Raw genomic sequence first — 13741 nt, 5'->3', positions numbered from 1 at the left:
AGTAAATTCAGAGACAGCCCTGTGAATTTGCCAAGTAGAACCAGGAGCTTCCAGCAACAGCTGTTTCCAATAGCAGAAATATTTCTCCTTTGTCACACACCTTATATTTCTTTTTATATGTTTATATATAGAGAGAGAGATGTACTTCTTACACTGGGACAAAACAGAGGCAGAAACAAAGACACTGTGCCAGTACTAGAGACTTCCCTCTGTCTGCTTGAATTTCAAATACACAGAGGCATAGAATCAGTTAGGTTGGAAAATACCGTTAAGATTATCGAATCCAACTGTAAAACTAACACTGCCAAGTTCACCACTAAACCATGTCCCTTTTGATATTCCATAATCAGTCCTTGTACTGTGTTATTCCTATTGTGTGCACCTATATATTTGTGGTCACACAGACAACAGCACATATACGTGGACTCTCACCACAGTCAGTATATTTAAAATGTATAGCCATTTTTGTTAATTTAGAAAATACACATATTTCCTGACAATCCAAAATCATCATATAAAAATATTTTCTTATATTTGTGGAGATCTATTTGGATTACGGAAAAAGAAATAATTATTGGCATTCATTTTTCCTGCACTGTAAGAGTACAGGAGATTTGAGCATATCTTCCTCTCATATATATATTAAAAAAACAACAACAAACAAAACAACAAAACAAACAACAAACAAACAAAAAACAACACCAAAAAACCCCTACACAAACAAAAAACACCAAACCCCCGGGAAAAAAAAAATAATAAAAGGAAATAAAAATAATAATAATAAAACAAACAGCCACAGCAGCGCTGGGATCGGCCGCGAGGGGGCAGCAGCAGCACACGCCGCGGGCCGCTGCCTTTGGCCCGAGGTCCTTATAAATAACATTTGTCAGGAAATTAAAAATTAAAGGGGAAAAGTGCATGAGGGAGAAGAGGGCAGGGCACTGTGCTGAAGTGCCGTCTGCTTTGTCTTTGAGTAGATAGAGAGGTTTCCCAAAAAATGTAAACTCAGGGGTCTGATGGCTCCTTTGAGACTTTGTTTTTTTAAGAGAAACTACTTATAACAACCAAATATTATAATTTAGAAAATGTACAAAACTTATGTTAAATCTGTTTTAGGCTAAACATGCCTAGGGGACATGGTTTAATGCTAGAGTTAGGTTATGGTTGGATTCAATGATCCTGAGGGTCTCTTTCAGCCGGAATGATTCTGTGATTTTATGCTGGCATGCACTCTACACTCACAGGCTCTGTGGTTTTTCATGTGAACATTTGTCATTTAGCATATAGAATCATAAAATGTTCTGCGTTGGAAAGGACACACAAGGATCATTGAGTCCAACTCCTGTCCTGCAAAGGATAACCCCAAATTTCACACCATGTGAGGGCGTTGTCCAAACGCTTCTTGAACACTGCCAGGCTTGGGGCCATGGCCACCTCCCTGGGGAGCACATCTCACACCCCACATCGTATTTGGAGTTAGTTTCTGTAAGCAACGTTTAACAAAGGCATGCTGTTTTTACAAAACTGGGGACTTGGCGCCTGACCCCAGCTGGGGGGAAAGGACCGAGAGACAGACTACGAATCCTTAATGTAAAACAAAGTCTCTTTGGACTAATCCCAGATGCAAACTGATTACTGTATTTAAAAAGTTAAGCTAGGGGGAAGGGTAAACAAAGAGCTGGGAATCCATATATTTAATAAATCAATAAGCAGAGGAAGTTGTTAGAATTAGATGAGATAGGTAAACTGAGGCAGGTGTCGGGTAGTCTGTAAACCCTGAAGTACCCAACCAATGTTGAACATGAGAGTGAATTTGCAGCGGGGATTTGGGGGGATATAAGCAGGGCCTGTTCTGTGTACCTGCCTTTAGGCAGAACACTCGATGTTGCAAAATCGTTATTAAAATATGCTTTGCTGAGAGATCCTGCCTGGGCCTATAATAATTGCAAGGTAATTGTTTGCTACAGTTTCCATCAGTGCAATTGCCACTTCATGCAGTTACCGCTGGGCATGACCACTTTATTTGAATAAATGCAGGACAGTGCTACTCCTACCTATGAACTCTGTCAGCACTGTGACCCAACCAAAGCATTTTCACAGTTGCTCACACAAGACTGACCAGAGGAGGCTTCAAACTCCAACACAGGACCAGCAACTCAGCATCACCCACTGGAGATCTCCAGGTGCCTCGTTGCAACCTGGACAGGCTGGAGAGTTCGGCAGGGAAAAATTTAATGAAATATAACAAGGGAAAGTGTAGAGTCTTGCATCTGGGCAGGAACAACCCCAGGTTCCAGTGTAAGTTGGGGAATGACCTATTAGAGAGCAGCGTAGGGGAAAGGGACCTGGGGGTGCTGGTGGACAGCAGGATGACCATGAGCCAGCACTGTGCCCTTGTGGCCAGGAAGGCCAATGGTACCTGGGGTGTATTAGAAGGGGGGTGGTCAGTAGGTCAGAGAGGTTCTCCTGCCCCTCTACTCTGCCCTGGTGAGACCACACCTGGAATATTGTGTCCAGTTTTGGGCCCCTCAGTTCCAGCAGGACAGGGAACTGCTGGAGAGAGTCCAGCACAGGGCAACAAAGATGATGAAGGGAGTGGAGCATCTCCCTTATGAGGAAACGCTGAGGGAGCTGGGTCTCTTCAGCTTGGAGAAGAGGAGACTGAGGGGTGACCTTATTAATGTTTACAAATATATAAAGGGTGAGTGTCACGAGGATGGAGCCAGGCTCTTCTCGGTGACAACCAATGGTAGGACAAGGGGTAATGGGTTCAAACTGGAACACAAGAGGTTCCACTTAAATTTGAGAAGAAACTTCTTCTCAGTGAGGGTGACAGACACTGGAACAGGCTGCCCAGGGGGGTTGTGGAGTCTCCTACTCTGGAGACATTCAAACCCACCTGGACGCCTTCCTGTGTAACCTCATCTAAGTGTTCCTGCTCCGGCAGGGGGATTGGACTGGATGATCTTTTAAGGTCCCTTCCAATCCCTAACATTCTGTGATTCTGTGAAAAGGGCCTGAAACCCTCTCCCAGCTGTGCCAGGCAGCATTGCTTGGGTAGCTCTAGGGGTTTGCTGTTCCCAAAATGTGAATGAGGATGACTTGGCCTCTAGCCCAGTCTGCAGTCTGATTTGCAGGATACACCGGCTGCAGACAACATGTTCCTATATTCAGATTATTCAGAGTAGGTGATGGGGGAAGAGGAGGGAAGTCACATTCTCCCAGCCCACAAGTCTTCTCTGCGGTTTTCTCATGTTGGAGAGATGAGCAAAGCTGACAACTTCCCACTTTTGAAAGCACGTTGCAAAGAAACACTGGTTGCAGTTCAGACCTAAATGTCACGCAAAGATCCTAAGTAACTGGTAGGACAGCAGAGACCTATAAAGATGTGCATAGATGTGCATCAGGGCAACAGCAGCATGCTTGGTTTTTAAGGACCCACCACTGCAACATGATGGTGACTGAGGAACAGCAAACCAAATAACCCACAAATTTTATGGAAGGATGCATCACCTTGCATACTCAGTCTCCTAAATGAGCAGTCATTTGCCACAAAGCGAGAGTGACCATCAAAATGCTTTTTTTCCCCTTACTTCTATGTTTTCACTGTGTTGTCCAATGCTTCACTGAGAAAAGCATTTGCTTTCTTACAAAACAAAACACAGCCTAGAGCAAACTATGCTTTGTCTTCTTTAGAAATACCACTCTGCTGGAATTGCTCACTTATAGCATCTTTTCCATACAAGCAGCTGGATGTGCCCTGGCTTGTGCAGCTTGCTAGTAAATCTGATGAACTGCTACACTGTCAGAAAATACATGCTTCTGTTTAAAGAGAAAACACCTTAACCTAAGTATTCCATCACTCCTTCTAAAAGCTGGAAAGAGAAAGTAGCAAACACTTGGCCAAGAGTTACTGTTTGGTGAAGACATGAAAAACCAGCATGGAAAAGTTAACTGAGATAATAGATAATGGAAATCTCAACAAGAACTGCATACAAGAAGGTTTCTAAATCCATACATGTCCCTCCAGATGCAAATCTTCACAGGCCTTTAGGCTGTGCAAGCTTATTTTCTTTAAACCTGTATGAATAAACCTTATTGCTTCATCTCAAAGAAACTGCTCATACATTTTGCAATGCAAAAGTATCAGAACCATTTCAACATGCAGAAAAAAAAATGAAACAAAAAATAAATCTAAAATGCAGAAAGATTGGACATATGGAAGAGCTTTCTGACAGGTTCAGGTCAAAGGTCCTGAAGCAGCTGTTGCTGCAGAGCCCAACAAGCCCCTGCAGAGCCTCTGGCAGGACAGGCAAGCAGAGAAACTACCAACTGGCTGCTCGTAGGCACTTTTACTCCCCATTGCAACAGCCCAAAGAGCCGGGCTAACAGCAGGCACTTTCACACAGTTTTTCCAGGAATCCCCAAATCCTTTCTACTTTATTTGATACATCATTTGGGAGTGGATTTTTTTTTTTTTTTTTTAATGTTGTCATCCTTAAATTACATCCCAGATTAGAGAGGGGACTGTTGGCTTACAGCCCTGCTCCTATGCTTTCCCTTTTATGAAAATCTTTGCAGACAACCCAAAAATCACTTCTCTAGCAGCTCCACCATCTAATAAAATTGAAAATACTCTCTGGCTTATTTTTTTTTAAGCTCAAAGAGAATTTCTCAAGGTGAATGACTCTGCAGTTCCTGAACAGACAGAGATGCTAAGCCAGCCAAGGCGCTGCCTTGCAGCTGCACAGGAGCAGCAGCAAGAAGAGGGCAGCTCCCTCCTCTGTGTACCTAAGGTGGATAAACCCAACCGTCGAGTGCTCCGACATGGGCAACGGACACAAGTCAATGACTTGTTGCATCAGATATAAGAAAAGAAGCCAACCGCTGCAAAAGTGAAGTCAGTGAAAAGAGAGCTGGGGGAATTTTGAAGGAAATCAGATGGAATGTGGGGCTCACCACAGCGATCTCTGATAACCAGGTTCCGGCCTTCCTTCAGGTGGATGGTCAGCAGGTAGGCAAAGGGGCTGGGCAGGTCACCCAAGCAATTGTTGGCTTCCTCTAGAGCCTAAGAACAAAGAAATTGGTCACAACTGCACATTTCCTGAAGCGGACCCTGAACAAAGCAGGTGTTTTGCAGAGACAAAGTTCTCATCTTTCCTTAGGGCAACCTTTTACATAAAGAAAAAAAAAATTCTTTCCCAGACTTTGTTTCATTATGCAAATAGCTAATTATCAGCATCAGGTATGTTCAACAAAGCAAAGGGCAACACAAGAAGGGTTAGACCTGAAAATGAGTGGTAATAACAATCATAAATGCATGCACACAGTTTCCAAATCCTACCAACCTAGTACAATGTTTGTTTGTTTGTTTTCTAGTTGTTTCTTGTGCATTCGTAGATATCTCAAGTTGGAAGTAACCCATAAGGATCAAGTCTATCTGTACTCATCTAATGGCCTCAGGAGGATGTGCACGTTTCTCATAGCTACTAAGAGGACAGCAGTTCTTCACACAGTTATAAAAGGGCAAAACGCAGCAATGGGCAACACAAGCTGTGAGGTTTTGCAGTTGCAAACTCAAAAGGATTCTTGTTCATCAGAGGTGCAGACAGGGTTACACACCTCAGCATCATCATCCAGCTAGTGTGTTCAGTGAAAACAGCCTCTGGACAGCACTTGAGAGGTTGTCAGAGGGCAAAAGGTATTAATAGAAAAGTTCATCCAAAATAGGCAAATATGCTTTACATGAGAAGAGCACATATCAAAACTGTCAGTGTCTTTCCACACGGCCCTAAAACTGTTTGGGTTTTTTTTTTGTGTCCATTAAACTTTACAGCAATTATTAAGATATTTGCTGTCTTTATTTCAATCCAGTTTATTCCTGGGTTGTTAGTTGAGTATTTATGCTAATGTCTTCATCAGTTACCAGTGAAACATGGAGATCAGAGACTACTTTAAAAAAAAACAAAACCAAAAAAACCCCAGAACATTTGAATCTATTTAAGACATTAGCAACTGCTTTGCAATACTAAAATGAAAGAAAACAATAATAAAAAACAACAAACAACCACAAAGCCACTACTAAACAAACAAACCCCAACAAACAAACAAAAAAACCTCACTGAAGAAATCTGTGAAACATTTCTTCACCTGCTGGGTTTTTAAACTTGTAAGAAGCAAAGAACCTAAAACTGAAATAAATCGTGCTTCTGATGAAATTTCAAAATGCTTTAAAATGAAAGGACTTACCATCTGATCATTAAAAATTTGAGATGATATGGAGGAGTCTAGATCCATTTCTCCACAAGGGTACTATAAAAAATAAATACAATTAATTAGACAACAGTAATATAAGGATCAAGAAAATTGTCCTAGTATGAGTCAAGAAAATACTCTTACATATGTGTAACCAGTGAAATTCTTCGTTAAACTGTAATTATACTTCTGCTTACAGAAACATTCCCCTCCATAATTTAAATATAAATTTATTTTTCCTGTTTTACAGTAACTGCACATAGTCTCTTGAGTCTAATTAAAAAAATACATGCCTACTTCCACCTATTGGAATAAATTAAATTCTCCTCCTCCCCAGTAAAGACCTGTACTTTCAGTGCTGAACATCCTTACCACAAACTCTCCTGATGCCTGAAGGTGGTTGCATCTGGTGGCTGATCAGTCACAGCCTTGCAGTGCTGAGCCCTATTCCTGGAGCAGAATTTTAGCTGCTGAATCTCCAAGTGCCCTCAATAAGATGAAATTAAAAAATGCCAGCAGTGTTGGCAGCAGCAGCAATAACCCGGGGCTGGAGAGCCAGCTGCTCTCCCACTTGACTACAATTTCTCCTTCATCACCCAAAAGGGAAGGTCCAGGAAAGGATTTTCTCAAAATATTCAAATTTAGAAAGAAATGGTCAGATGGAAAGGAAAAAAACATGTTAGACATGGACTTCCCCCCACTTTCTGTGTCCAGCATAGGAGAGGAAGTCAAACATTTCTTCTTAAATACTGACTCATCCAAAAACTTGAGGCTATGACGGCATGGCTTGTAGACTGTCTGGATACACAGATGGGATTCATCAGTCAAAAAGCCTCTGATGCTGTTTTGACTTCTAGAACAGTCTATGATCATCATTTTAGCTGAAGAGGACCTACGTGCCTGGGCACCTCTTTTGGTCCAATGCAGGGCAATCACAGCCCATTAAAACACAAAGATTTATGCTAAAAAAAACCTCAGTCTACAGGGTTGCACACAAGGTGGAATTCAATCCTCATGTGAAAATTCTTCTATGTGCAATGTGGTAACATCCAAATCTCTCAAATGAGAGCTGCATTGTGTGGAACACTATACAAACAAAAAAAAAACAAACAACGAACTAGTTCCTGCACAAATGATCATAAATCTTAACGATATTGATATGCTAAAATAAATAAAAATACGTTTTTGTGTAATTCTTCTACTCCCCCAAAATACATATACTATGTATCAGGAAATACAATAATCCAGCATTGCAAGTCAAATTTAACTTGCATGACAGACAAAATTTAACACTATGGTTCCCACAGTAATCATAACTTGGCCACCTTGCAAAAACACATTAAAAGTAGAAAAATTATCATCATAAAGAGCAGCAGAATAGTTTTCTCGCACAACAGAGCCGAGTTACAGCTGCTAGGGGAACCCTAACGTTGAATTTCCTGACTAGTATGCATAAAAATCTCACTTATGTGCATTAAACCTGGTATTTCTCGTAGTCTCTGGCTTCACAGGAATCTCCTTCAGGCACCATCATTGGCACTGATAATGTTCTCTCTTTACAGCTTGTTTTACACAGCATAAACACAGAATCAGAGAACTGTACTGAAAGCACAAATTTAATAATCAAAAAACTCTGCTAGCTTGATATCACAATAAAAACATTACCCTCGAGTTATGATTTTTTTTTTTATTCACCTTTTTGTTTACTTGTATCACATCAACAGATTTTGAACAAAGCTTATAGTTTCAAATAAAAAAGCTTTTTTTTTTTCATTTTATCTCCACATAACGTAAATTTGTATTATTCTAGGTAACTATTGCAATAAGATAACTGAATATAGACAAAAGCCTCACTGAAAATATCACCCTGAAATCTTGATTTTTATCCAACTACAGTGAAGTTTCTGAACTTTAAAGTATAAACAAATGGGGCCACATCCACCAAGCAGGTCACAGTCCTAAACGTATCTGTGTAAAAACAAATCCAACAGGAGTATATATATGAATATATATACACAAATCAATCAAATGTTCCTCCTGATAAGATTTACAACCTCTTGTTTTCTGCAGAGAATGATTCAAAACACAAGGGCACTGAGTGCACCAGCAAGGGGACGAGGTTTTGGGTTGCTAGTGACTCACTGCAAGGTGTTAGAACACAAAGTGTGGTTAGAGAACTTCAGCAATGACGTGTGACCACGGACTGAACCCAACTGCAAAAGTAACGTTCATCATAGAATCATAGAATATCCTGAGATGGAAGCAACCCACAAAGATCATCAGCATGATGCTCTTTGCAACCTGCATCAACCAGGGATGGGGTTCAATGCAACTTCAGTTGCTTCTGCACCCTTCAAATTTGCCCAGCTGGGCTGCAATAGTTAACAGATGAAGTAAATTTCTTAATAAATTGGAAATTTGGTAGCTGCGTCAAGAGCTTTTACTGAAGATGGCAAGATCTGAGCACTGACAGCTTCGTACCGAGTGTTTAGATGAGTGGAAATACCACAAGCCCACACCAAGCTCATGCATGAGGCTCAGAAAGTGTCTCACGGTATTGGGTGACCAAAGATAACCAGGAAATGAGTAGGTGGCATATGGCAAGCAATTCAGGGGGAAAAAAGCTCAACCTACATTTTTTTCTTTTTTTAGCTAGCTTTGTTCCAGGGATCTGCCTTCCTTCTGATTTACCTCGCTGATCAGTGAACGATGCTCACAAAAGAACTATGTGAGCTATTGCGCTCCTCACAGCAACCCCACCCAGTAACAGGAGACCAAGAACCTCTGCAACAAACTGTCCCCATCTGAGGCACACCAAGTACAAATTTTGTAGATGTTCAGTGAAGTACAAGGAAAGCTGAATATTCATGTTTCCATGACATTCAACTTGAAAATAATTCAATTTGTTAATTCCTTATCTATTTCTATTTTTCTTTGTTTCACTCTCTGCTGTATGTTCTTTAAAAAACATAAAAAAGAGGCAGATTATAGGAAGGTAGGTAGGGTATTCACATAGTGAGATGCTTTGGTATAAAAGTAAACATTAAATTAATTTAAACAAACAAGCATATACACAAATTCACATTTTTGGAAAGATTAAATGCTGCAGAAAATAAGCCAGATTCACTGTGCACCTAAATGAAACCTGATTTGAAGATAAGTTATTGCATCACTATAGAGGTACCACTTTCTTGTAAAGCACTTAGTTTGCTCAAAGTCAAAGCAGGATTTAGGGTTAACTTCAGTGCTGCTGCAAGTGCATTCAGTAAATTTGGGGTCAGAGCTTCTGGTCTACAAAAGCATGAAAGAACAATTACTATCATTAAAACAACCTGGAAAAACTCCTGATAATGACATGTTCATAATGTCCAATCTACCAACTGAGTTGCCAGAACTTTTGAGTTAAGTTTAAATAGAGAGCGGCAACAACTTTTGACTTAAGTGAGCAATTCCAACAAATCTGAAAAATCTCAAGTGTCACAATATTGCCAAAATAAAAAAAACAGCGCAGGGTTATATCACAGCTCCAGATTGACAGAAAGGATATCTGAATTAGTATCCAATAATTTAAAAACCATGTAAGGTTTATGCTTAATTTTTATCCCCCATTCCTTCCTTGAATTGAGCCCCCTCCTCCATCCCATTATACCCCAGACAGTTCAGGAGAAGCATGATGAGACTGAGGCAGCCGCTGAGCCCGGTGATGCCCAGGACCCACCTCTGTCCCCTCGTCCGACAGCGCGGTGCTCAGACGGGCGCTCTGCAGCAGCTCAAAGAGGTCGGCGCTGGATTCTCTCTTCACCTCGGACACAGGGCTGCCCGTGATTTGTGTGTCCAGGTGGGTGACCGTCACCTCCGTGCACGTCGCCTGCTGCGACGCCTGCAAAGAGTCCTCTCCTGCCGGCCTCACCGAAGCGCTTCTGCTTTTCAGGGACACCACAGACCCGGAGAAGCTTTTGGGGGAGCAGCTCGACACCACCTGAGCATTCAAATAAGTTGTTTCTTCTTCCGTTAGAGTCTCCACCTCCAGCATGTCAGGCACTGACACACTGAGGCGTCGGTCCAAGAAGTGGACCTTCCTCTCCACCATTTTGCTAGACCTCTTCTTTGTCTTCTTCACGCTTAGGTTCCTCAGGAATGGTCTAGTTTTCTGCTTCAGGGATCCCCAGACGGATGGTTTATCCAAGTCCATCGCTGCAAAGGGAATCTCAGTGATGTCTCCTGCAAGAAACGGCTTCAGCGATTCCCAGGCTGACTGAAAGGAATGTAGGAAGATGGCAAGTCAATCACAAAAGTGAACAGCCGCTGAAGATTATGATTCATGTTGTCTCATCCTAAAACTTTCAGTCGTTTTTCTAAACAGTTAAAACAAGGCATGCCACATTAGTAAGTGCTTCCAAATACAATCTGGTGGGTAGGTTTGATTATTTAGAAGGAAAACAGCCGGAATAAGTATTTAATCCTACACTAAAATGCAATGTCTGCCCACTATGTGATTGCTAAGATGAGATGTTGTATTTCTTCTTCTGCCAAGCCCTAATTTGCAACAATTTGAGATTTAGCCTATTTGAAACTGTTTCTGTAAAAAACTTACTGATGGGAGTTAAATCGTGATAATGCTAGCACACAAAAAATGCTGGAAAAGCTGGCACCATAATTCCTGCTGATGCTTTTCCATCACACGTAATTTTTTTTGCTTTTTCTTAGGTTACATGGGTTCTTACATGACTCGTTAGTGGACAAGCACAACATGAAAAACAGCTCCATAAACTAAGTGGCTGAGGCTGAAGAGGACGCTTCAGACATGAGAAATCCCAGGTGAGATCCTAAAACCCTAACCCTATTATGTTAAACCACTGCCAGTCAAAGTTATTGCTGAAGAACTGATTTTCCTCGTAAGGAAGGAATTTGAGAGAAAATGAGGATAAAAATGGACAGACGATCACTTCAATTTGGAAAACCTGCTGGTGGGCTCTTGTCTTTGAGTAGATTCATACTGAGCATTTATACAATAGGGAGGGACAAGAAGAAACTACCCAAAATACAAAATCACGTACTGTATCTGCATTGTAAGGGAGCAGCCGAACGGACACCTCTGCACAGGAATATCATCACGGACAGCGTCTTTCGTGGTTAACAGCTGAGCAACCATCCTTATTCTGTGAAGCAGAGAAAGTCATATCTCATTGAGCAAAAAGCTGAGGAAACCTGCAAATTAACTCTTTCACAGTCCCAAAGACATGCACACAGAGCTTACAGTATATACATATGTCCTAAGAAACCTATACCCGCTAACTACATGACTGCTGCTTCCAAAACTCACATCTTTATATTCCAACAATTGCACAGTTGACCAAAAGATACTTATCCCACGGTTTTCCTGATCATTAGGGAAAATGCCAGAAAAAGTAATAGAAGTATAACTGTTAGATAAACCCATGTAGAGAAATCACTATCTGCTTTCCAAGAAATCTACTCTTACATTTATTAACTTGAATGAGATTGTATACTCAGGTCCTGAACAACTTATTTAAATAATATTATGACTAACCCAACCATACTTGAAGAGTGTGTTCAGGCATTTAAAAAAATGCTTTAACTGTATTACTACATAACTGAAGCCACAAAATCCCCCATTTATATTTGCATATAAATTAATATCACCATCATTATATTCCATACAAAAATAATAAGCTTTAAGGGCATTACATGCATTCAGAAGGTAGTAACAAATTTTTCCCAAACAGGAAGGAGTACTAATATAGATGTACCAGCTTAACATAGTGTTTTCACCTTTATCTCGAGAAGTCAGACCCAGTATTAAAATGACATGGACAAAATAAAATTACTTTTTTTCCCCCTCACAGCATCACTGAGAAGCAAGAACAATTTTCTGAACCTCATGGGGAGGAATTTGAGGTACACGAAGGCATTGGGAGGAAGGAACTTCTTTTCTCATGGAACTCATGGTGAGGTGCAAGATGATAATATTTATTTTAAAAGGAGAAAAGAAAGAAATGCAAAACCAAGGGATGCCTGTGTCAGAGCAGCACCTGATGCCCTGTGCAAACTCACCAGAGACGAGGCTCAATTTGCTCTCATCAGCCGGTAGCTTTTACTTCGGCTCTTCCCTCTTTAAATAAAAACGTGACAAGGCAGCCACGGGCGTCCTTGGTAGCGTTACATCACATGCCAGTAACAGAAATTATTAGGTTAAACGTATTTGCACAAAATGTTATGAAACACCACGGTTGGGACTCATTTAAACAATTCTTCTCCTGCCAGTGCTCTCTGCTTTGCTCGCCTACACACATAGTAACCTGCTCAAGTGAAGACATTGTCAATAAAGGCAGGACCCAGCACAACATCCACTTCCCAAGGCTCTTACTGCTTCCTATTCCCTTCCTGTTATTCTCCACCCCTCTCATTTTGACGATCCACTGCTGTCGTTTTTATTTTGTTTGCTTTGAGATTTTGTTTCCTAGCAGCAAGCTTGTTCCTGTAGTTTTTTTCCAGTTACTTTCCCCCAACTGATTGTTTTTGCAGTTACATTCCCTCAGTTGTTGAATATAAATGCCCACTCAGCAAGGATGATGCAGGTACCATACTGCATCTCTGAGACCCACTTGTATTTGACCCAGAATGAGCAGAATCCTCAAGCCAGGCAGAATCATGGGGGAAGAAAGAAAGTATGACACACACACAAAAGCAAAAGTTTCTGGGGCAACAGGGTGCTGCATGGGGAGCACAAGGGTGCCTGAACTGATGCCACAGAAGCAGCAAGCCCATCCCTGGATTGACAAGGGGTTCAGCCATACTCCACCTCAGAACCTTTGGACCCACGCTCCTGCTGCAGCTATAACTTTTCTTTTATAAATATTGTATTTATAAACAAATTAATCCAAATGATGGTTATAACACACAAATAAAAAGAAACACACAATCTGTTCTAATCTTAGAAAAGGGTAAATACAGCCTGAAGGGCAAAACCACTCTCACATCGGCCATCTACAGACTGGCACTTTTTTCACTTCCCCAGTTCATGCAGAAAAAATACAGATCACCATCATGACCAGAAGTCTGATCCTCAGAGAGGTCACTGGAAGACCAGGGCTGGCCCCCCTACCTCCACAGTGCTGGAACCAGGCGTGCCAGGCTTTTCGGGGTACCCCCATGTCACACCAGCACTCACTCACATGCACAACTGTTCTTTCTTCCTACGCAATTTTTTCTCTGCTTTTCTTTCCCCTACTGAGCAACATCAATAGAAACATACAATTTTAAAGAGAGATAAATTCTCCATTGCTTGTAAAAAGCATGTTCTCAGTACCAACATATTGTTCACGTACTCCTTATCCTCCACTGGCCAGACATTTTCCCTCTTCCTTCCACAGCCTCAGAAGTTTGGTGCCAACCGTATTGCCAAGTATTCCCTCAGCCACCACAGGGAAAAGTGCACTTTGCCAACTTCTTGGTCTAAACTTGG

The 13741-nt window shown here is 41.3% G+C and overlaps 1 protein-coding gene across 1 annotated transcript in view; it reads right to left on the bottom strand.

The window, feature by feature from the left end:
* The window catches only part of MCTP2 (multiple C2 and transmembrane domain containing 2), a 120018-nt gene that overhangs the window by 93808 nt on the left and 12469 nt on the right, over positions 1-13741 (bottom strand). The window contains exons 2-5 of the mRNA XM_082061024.1: positions 11313-11414; positions 9974-10510; positions 6250-6312; positions 4960-5068 (exon numbers count right to left, since the gene is read on the bottom strand). Coding sequence (XP_081917150.1) covers positions 4960-5068; positions 6250-6312; positions 9974-10447 — 646 coding nt within the window. The 5' untranslated portion in view covers positions 10448-10510; positions 11313-11414. The remainder of the gene's footprint in view (positions 1-4959; positions 5069-6249; positions 6313-9973; positions 10511-11312; positions 11415-13741) is intronic.

Source organism: Streptopelia decaocto, assembly GCF_964273445.1.
Source record: "Streptopelia decaocto genome assembly, chromosome: 9".
Lineage (NCBI taxonomy): Eukaryota > Metazoa > Chordata > Aves > Columbiformes > Columbidae > Streptopelia > Streptopelia decaocto.
This window is presented reverse-complemented; position numbering and strand designations above follow the sequence as displayed.